Source organism: Pagrus pagrus (assembly GCF_965226575.1).
Source record: "Pagrus pagrus genome assembly, chromosome: 18".
In the NCBI taxonomy this organism is placed as follows: domain Eukaryota; kingdom Metazoa; phylum Chordata; class Actinopteri; order Spariformes; family Sparidae; genus Pagrus; species Pagrus pagrus.
Window position 1 is genome coordinate 15,069,867 of NC_140202.1, and position 12,648 is coordinate 15,082,514.

General features: G+C 38.9%; 1 protein-coding gene across 1 annotated transcript; it reads right to left on the minus strand.

The window, feature by feature from the left end:
• Positions 1 to 367: 367 nt before the first annotated feature.
• On the minus strand, positions 368 to 11,506 carry kif15 (kinesin family member 15). The gene is given in 36 exon segments (XM_084381682.1): positions 368 to 964; positions 966 to 1,016; positions 1,113 to 1,244; positions 2,182 to 2,314; positions 2,411 to 2,448; positions 2,533 to 2,599; positions 2,709 to 2,803; positions 2,969 to 3,133; positions 3,232 to 3,327; positions 3,445 to 3,591; positions 3,710 to 3,832; positions 3,917 to 4,021; positions 4,123 to 4,209; positions 4,779 to 4,857; positions 4,942 to 5,027; positions 5,112 to 5,262; positions 5,352 to 5,517; positions 5,650 to 5,755; positions 5,921 to 6,049; positions 6,140 to 6,307; positions 6,458 to 6,599; positions 7,060 to 7,201; positions 7,297 to 7,474; positions 7,774 to 7,983; positions 8,075 to 8,166; positions 8,354 to 8,501; positions 8,607 to 8,729; positions 9,035 to 9,160; positions 9,257 to 9,466; positions 9,774 to 9,953; positions 10,059 to 10,156; positions 10,252 to 10,289; positions 10,387 to 10,463; positions 10,572 to 10,758; positions 11,101 to 11,131; positions 11,369 to 11,506. Coding segments are annotated over 36 exon segments (4,149 nt in total). The 5' UTR covers positions 11,388 to 11,506; the 3' UTR covers positions 368 to 940.
• Positions 11,507 to 12,648: the final 1,142 nt, after the last annotated feature.

Here is a 12,648-nt window from a genome sequence, read left to right on the forward strand (position 1 = left end):
TTTATGTTTAAAACGGATCACATTTGTATGTAAAATCTAGTAGAGTAGAAGTATAAGGTACCATTAAATAGACATAGCCAAGTAGGAGTACCTTAAAATTGCATTTTAGTACAGTGCATGAGTACATGAGAATATACTATCCATCACTGATACGGTTTGCATGTAACAAAAAAAGAAAGGAGATGTCTGACAGGTTTGTCACACCTAGTATTGGAAAGGCAAAGGCAACTGTTCCTCAACTTTTGATTTACCACTTTTAGATATTTAAAAGATCAGGATCACATTCCTCAGGTTATTTTTTTTCAGTCCCATTACTTTAACTGTTCAGGAGACAAATACCAGAAAACACAAAGCGAGACAGTAAAGCTTTGAGGTAAAAATACTTTTTAATTACAGTAAAAATGTTACCAATGTTTATTATGCTAGAAAAGACACTGGCTTTACACCTTGGTGTGAGGAGAAAAATACAATTCATATACCATGGATACAACTCAGGTGGTCAGTCAAACAATAACAGCACCTAAAAAAGTATGAACACAAAAATGTTCTCACATTAAGATGTTATTCAGCATTGTTGTAATTTCATTTCATTGTAGTCTGAGAACAATGTAACAAGGTGTGCTAATATACACCCAAGGAAACCAGACAAGAAAAAATGAAGCTGTACGTCACAGCCGGTCTGTCAACGCTGATGTAAAAGTACAGTACAAAATACTTGATAAGAGGTGTTATAACAAGAGCATGTCTGAAGGAAAATTACTGCACATTCCCTGAATGAGAAAAGAACAACAGACATGAATCATAATGTCTTTGCACATGAAACCATTAAAAGAGCTGACGAAGTCAATAAAGTAAAACATTTAAAAAAATATATAAAAAAAACCTTTTCACTTGGGAAAGATTCAAGTTCACTTCCATTAAAACAATTAGAAATCAACGTTTATGTCATCTCCAGTGGCGGACATGCCCATGTGGTCTCTCACGAGGCTCATCTCTGTTCTGAGCTTTTCATTTTCCTTTGAAAAAAAGAAATGCAAAGTTAATCGAAGTGATGTGGTAACAGTCAGGACCAGAGAGAAACATTCTTTGATCATAGCGGAAATTATAGTTACCTCTTGAAGTTTGGTGTTTTCCTTTTTCAGCTTCACCAGATATTCAATCCTCTGTTTGTGGTTCTTGTGCCCCACAAGTTTCCCGTTCTCCTCTGACAGCTGAACATTCTGCTTACGGAGAACCTCGTTCTCCTGTAAAATAGACAATATATCAGTGTTACAGGCTCAAGTAATCAATCAGCCAAGTGACAGAAGATTAAAAGGCAACAATTTTGATTATGGATCAAGTTTTCGGAGTAAAAATACAAACACTTTCTATTTCCAGCTTCTCCAACATAAGGATTCACAGCTTCTCTGTTTATATCACCGTAAACTGAATATGTTTAGTTTTTGGAAACAGTAGGAGCCACGATAATAAAATTGATGATGTCTGCTTCAGTTTTAGGGTCCTGGTATTGTGCATGCTTGGTTACTGTCACAGCTTTTTGGGATATTTAAATCAAATTTAGCCAGTCCTTAATTTTATTAGTAACACCTCTGCTTTTCCTACCATAACAAGCCAAAATGTCTGAGAAAAAGCTTAAATGCCAACTGTATTTGAGGAAATTTAAACAGGCTTCTTTCACTATTTTATGATATTTTATAGACTAAACATTTAATCAATACATTTAGATATTGCCCTAATCAGAGCCGTTATTATCAGTGCTAAGTTTGCAAGTTATTTGACAGTCGTCGTGCTGGTCTCCTCAAGCCAACAAAAATACACAGGTGGGATCCAGGAGTGTAGCACTGAAATTAAATTAGAAGAAATACTTAATGGGAGACAACCGTATGTCTAAGTATAACTGTGTACAGTCAACCAACTTGGCCTGAAATGTCCTTAACAAACAATTGTATGGTGAAATACACAACTTTCAACATTGTCCACCCAGCAAATATGACAATTTAGCATCATGCTTATTATATTATGTCACCTTATTGTCATAATCAGGTTTTTTTCCAGAGTAAAACAGCATTGACCAACTCCAACCAGTAACTCATTAACAGTCTCTCGGGACTATATACTTGAAAGCTACATCATTCCATGGTTTCTTTAGTAAAATATATATTCATCTAGTCGGGCTCTGACCTGAATACGTTTCTCTTCATCTTGTATCCTGTGGTTCACCTCTCTCAACTCAAGACAGCGGTTCCTCAGCTCAGTGGTCAGTTCCTGAACACAGGTTTGAGACTGGGCCAACATCGCCTCCTGCGCCTGCAGTCTGATCCACAGAGACAAAACAAAAATAATAACGACAGTTAGTCAGATGTCAAGCATTAACAAAGGATCAGAATAACTTAAAGGTCCAGGAGCTTACCTTTTTTGAGTGTCGGACATCTTCTGCATTATTTTGCTCTGTTAATGTGAGGTAAAAATAATAAATTGTTTATTTAATAAAGAGGAAAAAAATACAACCAAAAAAGATAAACAAATACAAACCTTCTCCGCTCTCTCCTCCTGCAGCTCTTTATGTAAGGACTGCTTGATGGCGTCATTCAAATCCTCACTGAAAATGACAAGATAATATTGTTAGTTTCACTTATGTCATCAATAATGGATGATCATATGTACGGTAGGGCTGTGGACTGTTGAATGCGTGGATCAATAAACTCAACCCATTTTTATTTCCATCCTGGTTCTGCTTGGTGTAAAACTGGTCAACCAAAGCCTGGATCTCCAGTCGGACCATCTCTTTCTCAGTCAGCTGCATCTGAGGACAGAGAAAAAAACACCATAGTTAATTAAGACCTTAAACCTTTTTAAATTTAGTAGTCTAGAGCAGAAAAAACAAGACACTAAGCTAGTTGAGTCTCCTACAACCCTGCTGACTTAACATTTCAGCTGTAGATTAATTTAACTTTGGGACAAAATATACCTTAAGTCTTTGGATCTCTTCGTTCTTGGCAGCCCTCTCGGCGTTCAACTCTGTTAAAAGAATCTCCATGGACATCATGGAGGAGCGGCGATTCTCCAGCTCTCTCTCCTGGCTCTCTAGCACTTGGGTCAGGCCCCTATTGAAGCTTCCTGGAGTGCAGGGTGTCTTGAGAAAAAGAGAAATGAAATATGAGTAAAAGAAAGGCCACACCTGCTTTATTTGTCAACGCAGAAATAAAGAACAAATAGACAGACAAGGCATACCCGAGGTAATGATTTAGGTGTAACTGCCAGCTCAACAAGCGGTTTCAAACTTCCATTTCTGACAGTTCTTTCAACAGCGTCTTGCTGTTTTTGCACCTGGTAAAAAAGGAGTCTTAATATTTAGTCATTTTAAAAAGATATTGGTCTTGAAGTTGTTTTTACCTTACTCATTATTTGTTGCTCTGTGTTGGGTTGATAAAAAAACAACTTCACCTTCTGCTGTAGATTCTGTATCATGATGTCCTTCTTTGCCGCTTGCTCTTGAGATGATTGAAGGAGGATGTTCTGCTCATCTAAGACTTTAGTGAGTCTCTCAACCTCCTCAGTGGCATAAACAACCTCTTCCTGCAACACCTCGACCTGAGGACAGACAAACACATTATGTATATTATAGCTTTCGTCTAATTTCTTGTTGTCTACAAAACTGGTCAGAACATCAATTACTTCTACAAAAATCCACGTTTAATGTCAAACTTACCTCTATTTTGTTGGATGCTACACATCTGTCTAAAGTTTCTTTCAGGTCACAGATTTCTGTCTGCATCTTAGAGTTTTGCTCCCTGAAATCTTCCCTTTCAAGGCAGGCAGTATTGTACTTGGCCTGGAAGAGCAATGAGATACATACTATGACAAACAATGAAGCTATTTAGGACAAATACAGGGTGAAATAGGATGAGTGAAGTACTGTGATGTCTTTGATGTCTTCTGACAGGTGAGTAATGGTCTCGTCCTTCTGGCTCTGCTCACAGCGGAGGACTCTGGTTTGATTCATCAGATCTAAGACAACAGCCTGTAAAAAAATACACAGGTGGGATTCAGGAGGGTAGCGGACACACTGAAATTACATTTGAAGAAATACCAAATGGGAGAGAATTATTCATTCAAGCTTACCTTGTCCTGTTCAGTCTTCTGCTCCAAGCCTTTTATTGTTTCACTGGCAGATTTGAGATTTTGCTCAAGATCGACAATTTTGGATGCCTGCATAAAAACAAAAATAGACAATCAGGCTTATCGAATGAGCTGCAATTTTCTGTTACGTCAAATATATATAATTTTCAAACATGCTTATTGTTCTTACAGGAAGTCCACAGGTATCACACACTCAAATTTATGCTTTTAAAAGACATTCAAGATAATTCTAAACCACACACCAAGACTGATTTTGGAGAAATCATGTTTTTCTTATTCAAGAACTGCAGTGATGTAGTATATATATGGTCCCGTGCAGGGGTAGGATTTATGCAGGAATATGGTTATTACAGTGAGTTGTGTTAATTTACATTTTGCCACCAGGTAAGCGCAAGTATAAAATGAAAGGGAAGAAAGAAAGAAAGAAAGAAAGAAAGAAAGAAATCTAGTGGGAGGTTTAAAGATTTGTAACATCAGAAATGTGGACTTCACACAGAAGGGTTTGACTCATTTTGACTAACTTTAAATATGGATAAATTAAATTAGAAAATGTTTGTGGCGCTTAAGAATTTGCAAGAATATTCAATTACTTGTAAGTCATAATATTTTATAAAATTAACACCCATCTTAAGACTGACCTGTTGTTGGTTGTGTCCTGTCAGGTCTGAGACTTGTTTCCTCAGCTGTGTATTCTGCTCCACAGTTTCAATAAGTTCTCTGAGGGCATACACCAAGGTCACTCAAATTAATAAAAGAGTTATTTTAAAAGTTTAAAACTGGACACAGACTGGTAAAACTCACTTTGATGTACTTTCTTTGTTTTCTCTTAACTGGGAGATGAGGGTGTTTGTATGCTCTTTCTCAGACTGCAGAGAATTATTCAATTCCTATAAAGAGAGGCAAAAACATATAAGATTAGAAAATATAGACAGTTACAGCCTACAATTAATTGAGTTGATGAGTTCACTAACCGTGAGCTGTGCTTTCAGTTCATCAATCTTCTGCTGCCCATCCTGCAGCTGCTGTCTTGCCTGATCAGCCTCAAACTTTGCCTCTGCTTGCAGCTGGTCAAATGAATCCTGCAGAGTCCGATGCTGCTCCAGAAGCTGCTCCCACTCCAGCCTAGGATGAAGACATGACGGTAGTTGTGGGCACATGAACACATCAGATCAAGAAGAGTCACAATGCAGAGGCTTTTGACTCATGCTTACTGGACTTTGTCAAGCTGGAGCTGTGTGCTGATCAGACTGTTGGAGAGCTGGCTCATCTCTCTCTGCTGTTCGCTATGCCCCTCACTCAGCTCATTCTTCACAGTGGCCAGCTCCTTATCGGATGACTGCAGCACCAGGCGGAGATCATGGATCTCACTTCTCAGCACTGAAGGGAGGGGAAAGAAAGAGTTGAACGCGGCACTCTTGTCTCTACGTTCAGCTGACAGAAACTCCAAGATCAACAGAGGCAAAAATCCAGGCAGGTCGGTACAACACAAGAGAAAAATCAGAATATTACCTTCTGCGGCCTGCTGTTCAGACTGAAGGCTTTGTTGCAGCTCATTGACAGTTTCTTGCAGGTTGAGCTGATCCCTGTTCTTGTTAGCTCGCTCAGTACAGAGTAGCTGCATCAAGAATAATTAGGAAAACAGAAAAGTTCATATAGTTCATATATTTTTAAGTGTAAAATTAAAGCATATTTTAAGCACTTTCAAGGTACCAAAGCCTTTATTCTTACATCTTAATTGTTACTATACATGCAATGGCAAAAAATTAAGTTACAGAATTACCTCATCCTTGCGACCAGACTCTTGTGACATCAAGGTAATCTGCTCCTCAAGTTTTGCAATCTGCTGCAAAAGCTTGCTGTTCTTTAGCTCCTCTTCGTTCAGCTGTGTCTGGACACGACTAGTTTGATCCTGATGAGAAATTAGAGAAAGTATGAGACAATGAGAGGACTTTGTGTCTTTCTTCTACACATATTGAAGGCATAATCCACGTTTCTGAACCTGCACTTGACGCAGTTCTTCAGTCAAAGCCATCTCGGTCATGTCTGAAGGAGGCTCCTCATCCCAAATGTCGTCTCCATCACCGTCTGTCCCATTCAGGTGCTCGGGGCTTGAGAGAGGCACGAGACGGGATCGGAGGTTGTATGCTTTGGTGGGCGTGGTGAGAATCTGGTAGAATAGATATTTGGAGGATACAAGACAATGATTTTTCACAATGCTTGTTAGAGTGGGATCTGCAGGACAACAAAAGTACACTGAACAAAGAGAGCTTATGGTTTGCCTCACAGTGATCTGAATACAAATACAACACTTGCTCACCTTAATAGTTTCAACGTGAATTCTGTTCAGCTCTGAGACTTCCTTGTTTTTGTAAGCGTTTGTGGCTTCCAAAATGTTTTCCAAATGACTGTTGGACTTTTCAAGGTATCTTTTCTCAGACTCCAGCTGAGACATCTGTTTCCTAGAACACAAATCACCATCCAAAAACAACATTAAGTTCTGCCAAGCCTTCTTTATAAGCCTATAAAAGGCATTGCATGAAAAGATCACAAAACAAATCCACCCTTACAATGAAGATAAATATGTCTAAATTCTCTGATTCCAGCTTCTTTAATGTGAGTATTTGCTGTTTTTTCTAATTAATTTCCAACTGTATAAACTCCTACATCCATATGGCCTTATTGCACTGTACAGAAAGCAGTTACTGACAAAATATGTGTCTGTGAAAAGACCCTGTACACTGTGTGCTCACAAAGGTGTCTAAAATTGACTGTTACTGGATTTCATGATGGGAAAAGGATCCTGGCATATATTTTTAGCTTTTGGACTGGCTTGTTGTTAAACATCTGCTAAGCTTTCCTGGATAATGCTCGTGTGAATTTGGTTTAAGAGTGGGTCCGTTTATTAAACACCCTCCTTACTTGGTGATTTCTTTGTACTCCTCGAAGGCCTGCAAGGCAGCTGTGAGGTCGGACTGTTTCTGAAGCAGCTGAGCCTTCTGCTTCTCAATTGTAGCCATCAAGACAGTATCTGCAGCCACAGAGGTTGAAGAGGTTCCTCGAGCTGTGGAGCAGCAAGAGTTTAATGATATGTACACAGGTACAAGATATAGTACATTTACTTGACCTTTCCTCTGATGAAGCCAATTATTATCCTACCCTCTGTAAGTCTTTCTGTCTCGACAGCCCTCTGGAAGGTCTCTTCTAGCTCAGCAGCAACTGTAGCTGCAGCCTCTTTAGCTTTTACTACTGATTCGAGGGAACGGAGCTGACGGTTCTCTTGTCTGAGGCCGAAGTTCTCTGCTGCATATCGAGTCATCTTTGGGTGATGTTCAACCTAAAAAGGCAGAAGTGTGCACAAGAAAAGCGCTGCTCAACAGATACAACATATAGGTTATTATCTCAAGAAAAATGGTGTATACAGAGCATATGATTTAACCATATTGGTCTTTTCATAAAGAAAATATGAAGATATCTACCTTGGATTTTAACGGAAATAAAATTTGTAATTAGAATGGTCTGCAGCAAATTTAGATGGCATCAAAAGGATAACATCTAAACTTTCCATGTATCCACACATTATGCAGATACAGTCATCAACAGAGGGTTAGGCAGTGATCAAAGTGTATTTTGTACCTGATCTCTCAAGATCTTTATCTCTTCTTTCAGCTGGTCAATCAGAGCCTGAGACTCCATGTCTGACAGAAACCCTTGTCCGTCCTTCAGTTTTTTCTCCAGACGGGATATGTGGTCCTCTCGAAATCTGACAATCATTCGGCTGGAATGTATGAACTTGTCTTTCTGGTTCAAGGCCTCCTCAAGCAGAGCCAACTTCTCGAGTAACATCTGAGTGTGGTCAACATTACTGTAAGTTTCCCTGAACAGACAGTGTAATTTCCAAAAATAAATGACAATGGTGAAAAAAAAAATACCATACCCTCTTTTCCTCATCTCGCTTCCTCCACAGACGAACAGCAGACATAAACTTCCCTCTATATGAGACATTGTCTTGAATTTCAATGGACGGACCTGATGAGAAAAGCTGATTTATACTTAAGCATTTGTTTAGAAACATGTAACATTACATGTAATATAGTAGTTTTATTTACTGTATTTAATACGTCAGTCTATTCACTTTTGAAAGTGTGCAAATGGTTTTAAAGAATGTTTTTTAAAAGGATGCGTTAAGATTAACATTTATTCTGTGTATCGTTACCCATGGGGAGTTCAGGTCCTCCTGGCGCTACATCTCTCCCATAGTCCACTGGCTGAGAACCCAGTGCCTGTGCAAGCTGCTCCTTCAGCTTCTTCACCTCAGCTTGTAATTGCCTTACATTTCCCTGTGTGTCTTCATTGATGATGGCCTGGCAAGACAGAATAATTTCACAAAGATGAGATGACAAAGTGCTCCAACTTCAAAATCACTTGGTCAAGTCTGTTTTAACACAATATAGAGCTGTGTTTGATACCTTGTTCTTGATCAGTTTGGCTCTCTGGGCAAAGTGCAACGTAGACAGTGTCTCTCCGAAACACTTTGAACCGGGGTGCACATTGGCAATGATGTAAGTCTTTGCATTTCCTCCAAGAGAGTCCTAAAATGACAAACAACTATGAGTGACAATATCTATTCAAATTGAAAAAAAAGGGCAAACACATCTTTGAAGGTAGTATTAAAGACTTGAAGGTCAAGTACAAAAGATTGATACTTCCTATTTTAATTTCAACCATCACCACCAGAACTTTTCAGACTTCAGACTTCAGACTATAATGGTATGGACATATATTTTACAATTTCTTTCCAAAATGGACATCAGTTTTAGTAGACATAACAGCAACATGTAAATGCAAATTAGCACATTCTCCACTGAAGCCACATCCTGCATTTGGAAACACTTACCCTGAGCAAGAAGGTGAGTTTAGAATCTCTGTAGCAGATGTGGCGGTTCTTCCCATTGGACACATCAACCAGTGCCATGATCACCTGTCCAAGGCACATGAGGGAGCGATTGATACTGCTGGCCTCCTAAAATAGAAGCAATGAAGAAAACAGCTGTTGGCAACACCAAAATCACAAATGTAGCACCCCAGCAGGAAACTGAGTTCATGGACGTAGCTTCACCTTGAGTCTTGAGCCTTCTGTGTGTGTGTCTTTCTGCCTCTCAGATCCTGCCAGATCTACCAGGTTCAACTGAGACATTCGGATGTTCACCACTTCATTGATGGACTCCTTGGACTCCAAAGTCATGGTGAACACTGCATGAGATCGAGAGGACTCACGGTTCATGGAGGTGGAGGCCACTCGTCGATTACGCCAGCCCATAGACAGCACCTACGTGGTTTCAAACACAAATTATGTACACTCCATCAGCACATTTCTCAGGATGCCCACTGCCCTGTATTTAATAAAGATAAATGTAATGCAATCTGCAATCTAACAAGGCACAGCTCAACAGCTAAACAATAAGTAGCACACTTTAAATTGCACAAAATTATCTCTTTACTTTATAATGATCGACCTGGTTGCAAGGTTTATTAGAATATCTCCATCCCCTCTACCTAGCTGAACATGAGGGTTACTATGCATTATAGTAGGTACAATTACTTTCTATGAGTGACAACAAGCAAGATGTTTATACCTGGTAGGCTTCAGCAGCTGAGTTGACAAACTTCTCCACAGCTCCCTCAACAAACAGCCCTTTCTTGATGTTCTCCCTGAGGAAAAGGCTGGCTGAGGCTGTGTCCAGGAGGTCATAAATTTGTTCATTGTATATCTCAATAAATGAACATTTGCAAAGAAAACTCTTGGACTGGCCAGACTTCAGGGGGAAAAAACAAAGACAAGCACCAGATTCATTAGAAAACAAAAAAAAAGTATTGGTTTAAAACAAAGATCTGCATGGTGATGAAATGTTACAGCTTACCCTTTCCACTTCTCTGTTGATGAGGAAAAATATGTACTCAAAACTTCGAGGAATAACACCCCTTAGTTCATCTGTGAAGTTATCCAACTCAGACGGTCCTAAAGCAAGAGAGAGAAAAAAGTGTCACTACAATTAATACATTGCTGGATCTTAAAGAATTTGTAGCGATGTGGATAAAAGATTGTATTCTCACCAAGCATGGTGAACGTTTTCCCTGAGCCTGTTTGTCCACTGCAGAAACAGAAGAGAAATCAAGTAATTGAATGGGTGATTGTGCCATAATATTCCTAATATTATACCTTACATAAACAACATAAAGACCACTTACTAGGCAAATATGGTACCATTATATCCATTCACGCAAGACTCAACAATATTCTTGGCCACACTGGAGAACACAGAGTCCTGTTGAAGAATGACAGATGAAGATCAGATTTTTAGTATTATTATTATACGCTCAAGCTAGTTTTACTCATGCCAGTTGTATGTTGATAATATACTGTGTCCTCCCACCTGAGATGTGTCCATGTCAGCAACATGATCATAGGTAAAGGTTCGCGGTTCTGGTTTTGAGAGCAGACGGATGGTGTTGGGTGAGGTGACTGTAAGACAGAGATTCTGATCTCCATCTGTGGTCAGCCCAGATCCCTGGGTCAGAGGTCGCACTCGCACAAAGACCTTGATAGAGTTGCTGTCACTGCTGTAGGAAATATAAATATAGATTAAAAATATAAGCGCTTGTAAAACATATAAATTGAGTTAATGATGTTGAGATAAATATCACCATAACATGTCGGCAAGTGTTTGTTAAAATAGCTGCCCATTTCGTTTGGAGGACATGAAAATCTTTATTCATTGCAGCTTTTCTAATTGTCTATTCTCCCCAGTCAAAACAGTAAAAGTAAGTCTGAATCACAATTTACTGAGACAGAAGTGTCGACGGTACGTTAAGTACTATAGGCAAGCTTCAGTTCATCAGTATACAATGTTCAGGTTAGCAACATAGTCCAACTTGTTGCAAAGCCTCCTAAGGGTACATTACCTGGGAGCAAGTTGGGATGAATCTGCAGAGCCTGTAAATAAAACGACAACATTGTTACTGTTTGTTTACCTGATAGTGTTAGTTAAATATGTTAGAAAGCTAAATCCATCTAGGTAAGCTACCTAGCTTTGAGTGCTAAGGTTACATATATACCTTCATGTTAAATGTTAGCGACAGCAACAATGTCTGTCTGTGGCATGTTGACAGCATACCACGCAAAGACTATACGAAACAAATATTAACATGTGTTGATATAGGGTTACGGTACCTTTTCCACTGGAATTCATTGTTGACAAAGAAATGTTCGACGTTAAAAGGTAAAAACAACTTTCATCATAGCAAAGACAGACGACAGAGGACGCACTGTTTACATCCCTCAAAATTGGCGGGCAGAGAGCTGCCTCCACTTCTTCTTCGTCGTTTAATGTCGGCGTGCAAAACAGCGTGAAAGGTGATTGTCGCCCCCTACTGTAGCGGAGTGTGCAGCATCATGGCTTTATGAGGGATTCTGAATAAGACAAGCTCTCAAGTTTTTCTTTACAGTTAATAGCATCACTTATCAGCTTCTTTTTTTGCACATAATATAAAGTGTCAGGTCTGTCTACCTTTTCTTCTTTGTTTTTTTATGATCAAAGTTAACGTCCAGTGTAGCAGAGTGCAACATAATTGCTATATTTAGGTGTTTGTACTGAATTTATAGTGGTAGTCTGTGTCTTCTTGAAGATAGCTAAATATTATCCATTTATACTACCCGATTATCCCCAATTTTCCACTAATCCATGATAATTCACATCCTTTTAAAACTCTATGAGACTGCACATCAGAATTTACAGATATTGTAATGGACAGTGATCTTTAAGTGTCACAGTGACGGAGCTTGATCTAATATAGGAACAGTAATACATCTTAACAGCTTATTACTAATTTGTAACCCAAACAATGTCATATCTGTCTGACTACATACATACCTACATACATGTGAGGACACAGGTGAGAAATCATTTGAGTTGAATGACAAAAATGACCAGAACTTGTAATGTATCAGGTTACAACAAGCATCATGACATACCATGATAGTTGCATCCAGCAGTATACCATGATACTGCTGGATGACAAACCAATCTACAAAGACACAAAGTAATAAAGACATACACAAAAAGCACAATATGGTCAAAAGGAAAAAACTAATACCACCATGAGTATTACAAGCGAAAGATATAGGCTCAAATCAAATGCAATGTTGAATGCGAACTGACGCTGTATTACACTTCCTGTTTTTGCCTTTTGATTTGATGATACCCATTTTTTTTTTTTTTTTTAAAGTTTCACATTAACAGGGACCCGTGACTTCTCCCTGGTGCTCAAAATAAAATAAGTAATGAGATAAGCCTCCTAACCTTACTTCCCACTTCGCTTTCAATGCCGCAAAGCAACCAGGCGTGTCTATGTATTCAACAGGATTATCAGTTTATTTCTCTGTTACATATAGTGTTATTACCTTGTCCTTGTGAGAACAAGTGAAAGTAGCTCATGTCCTGATAACAATTA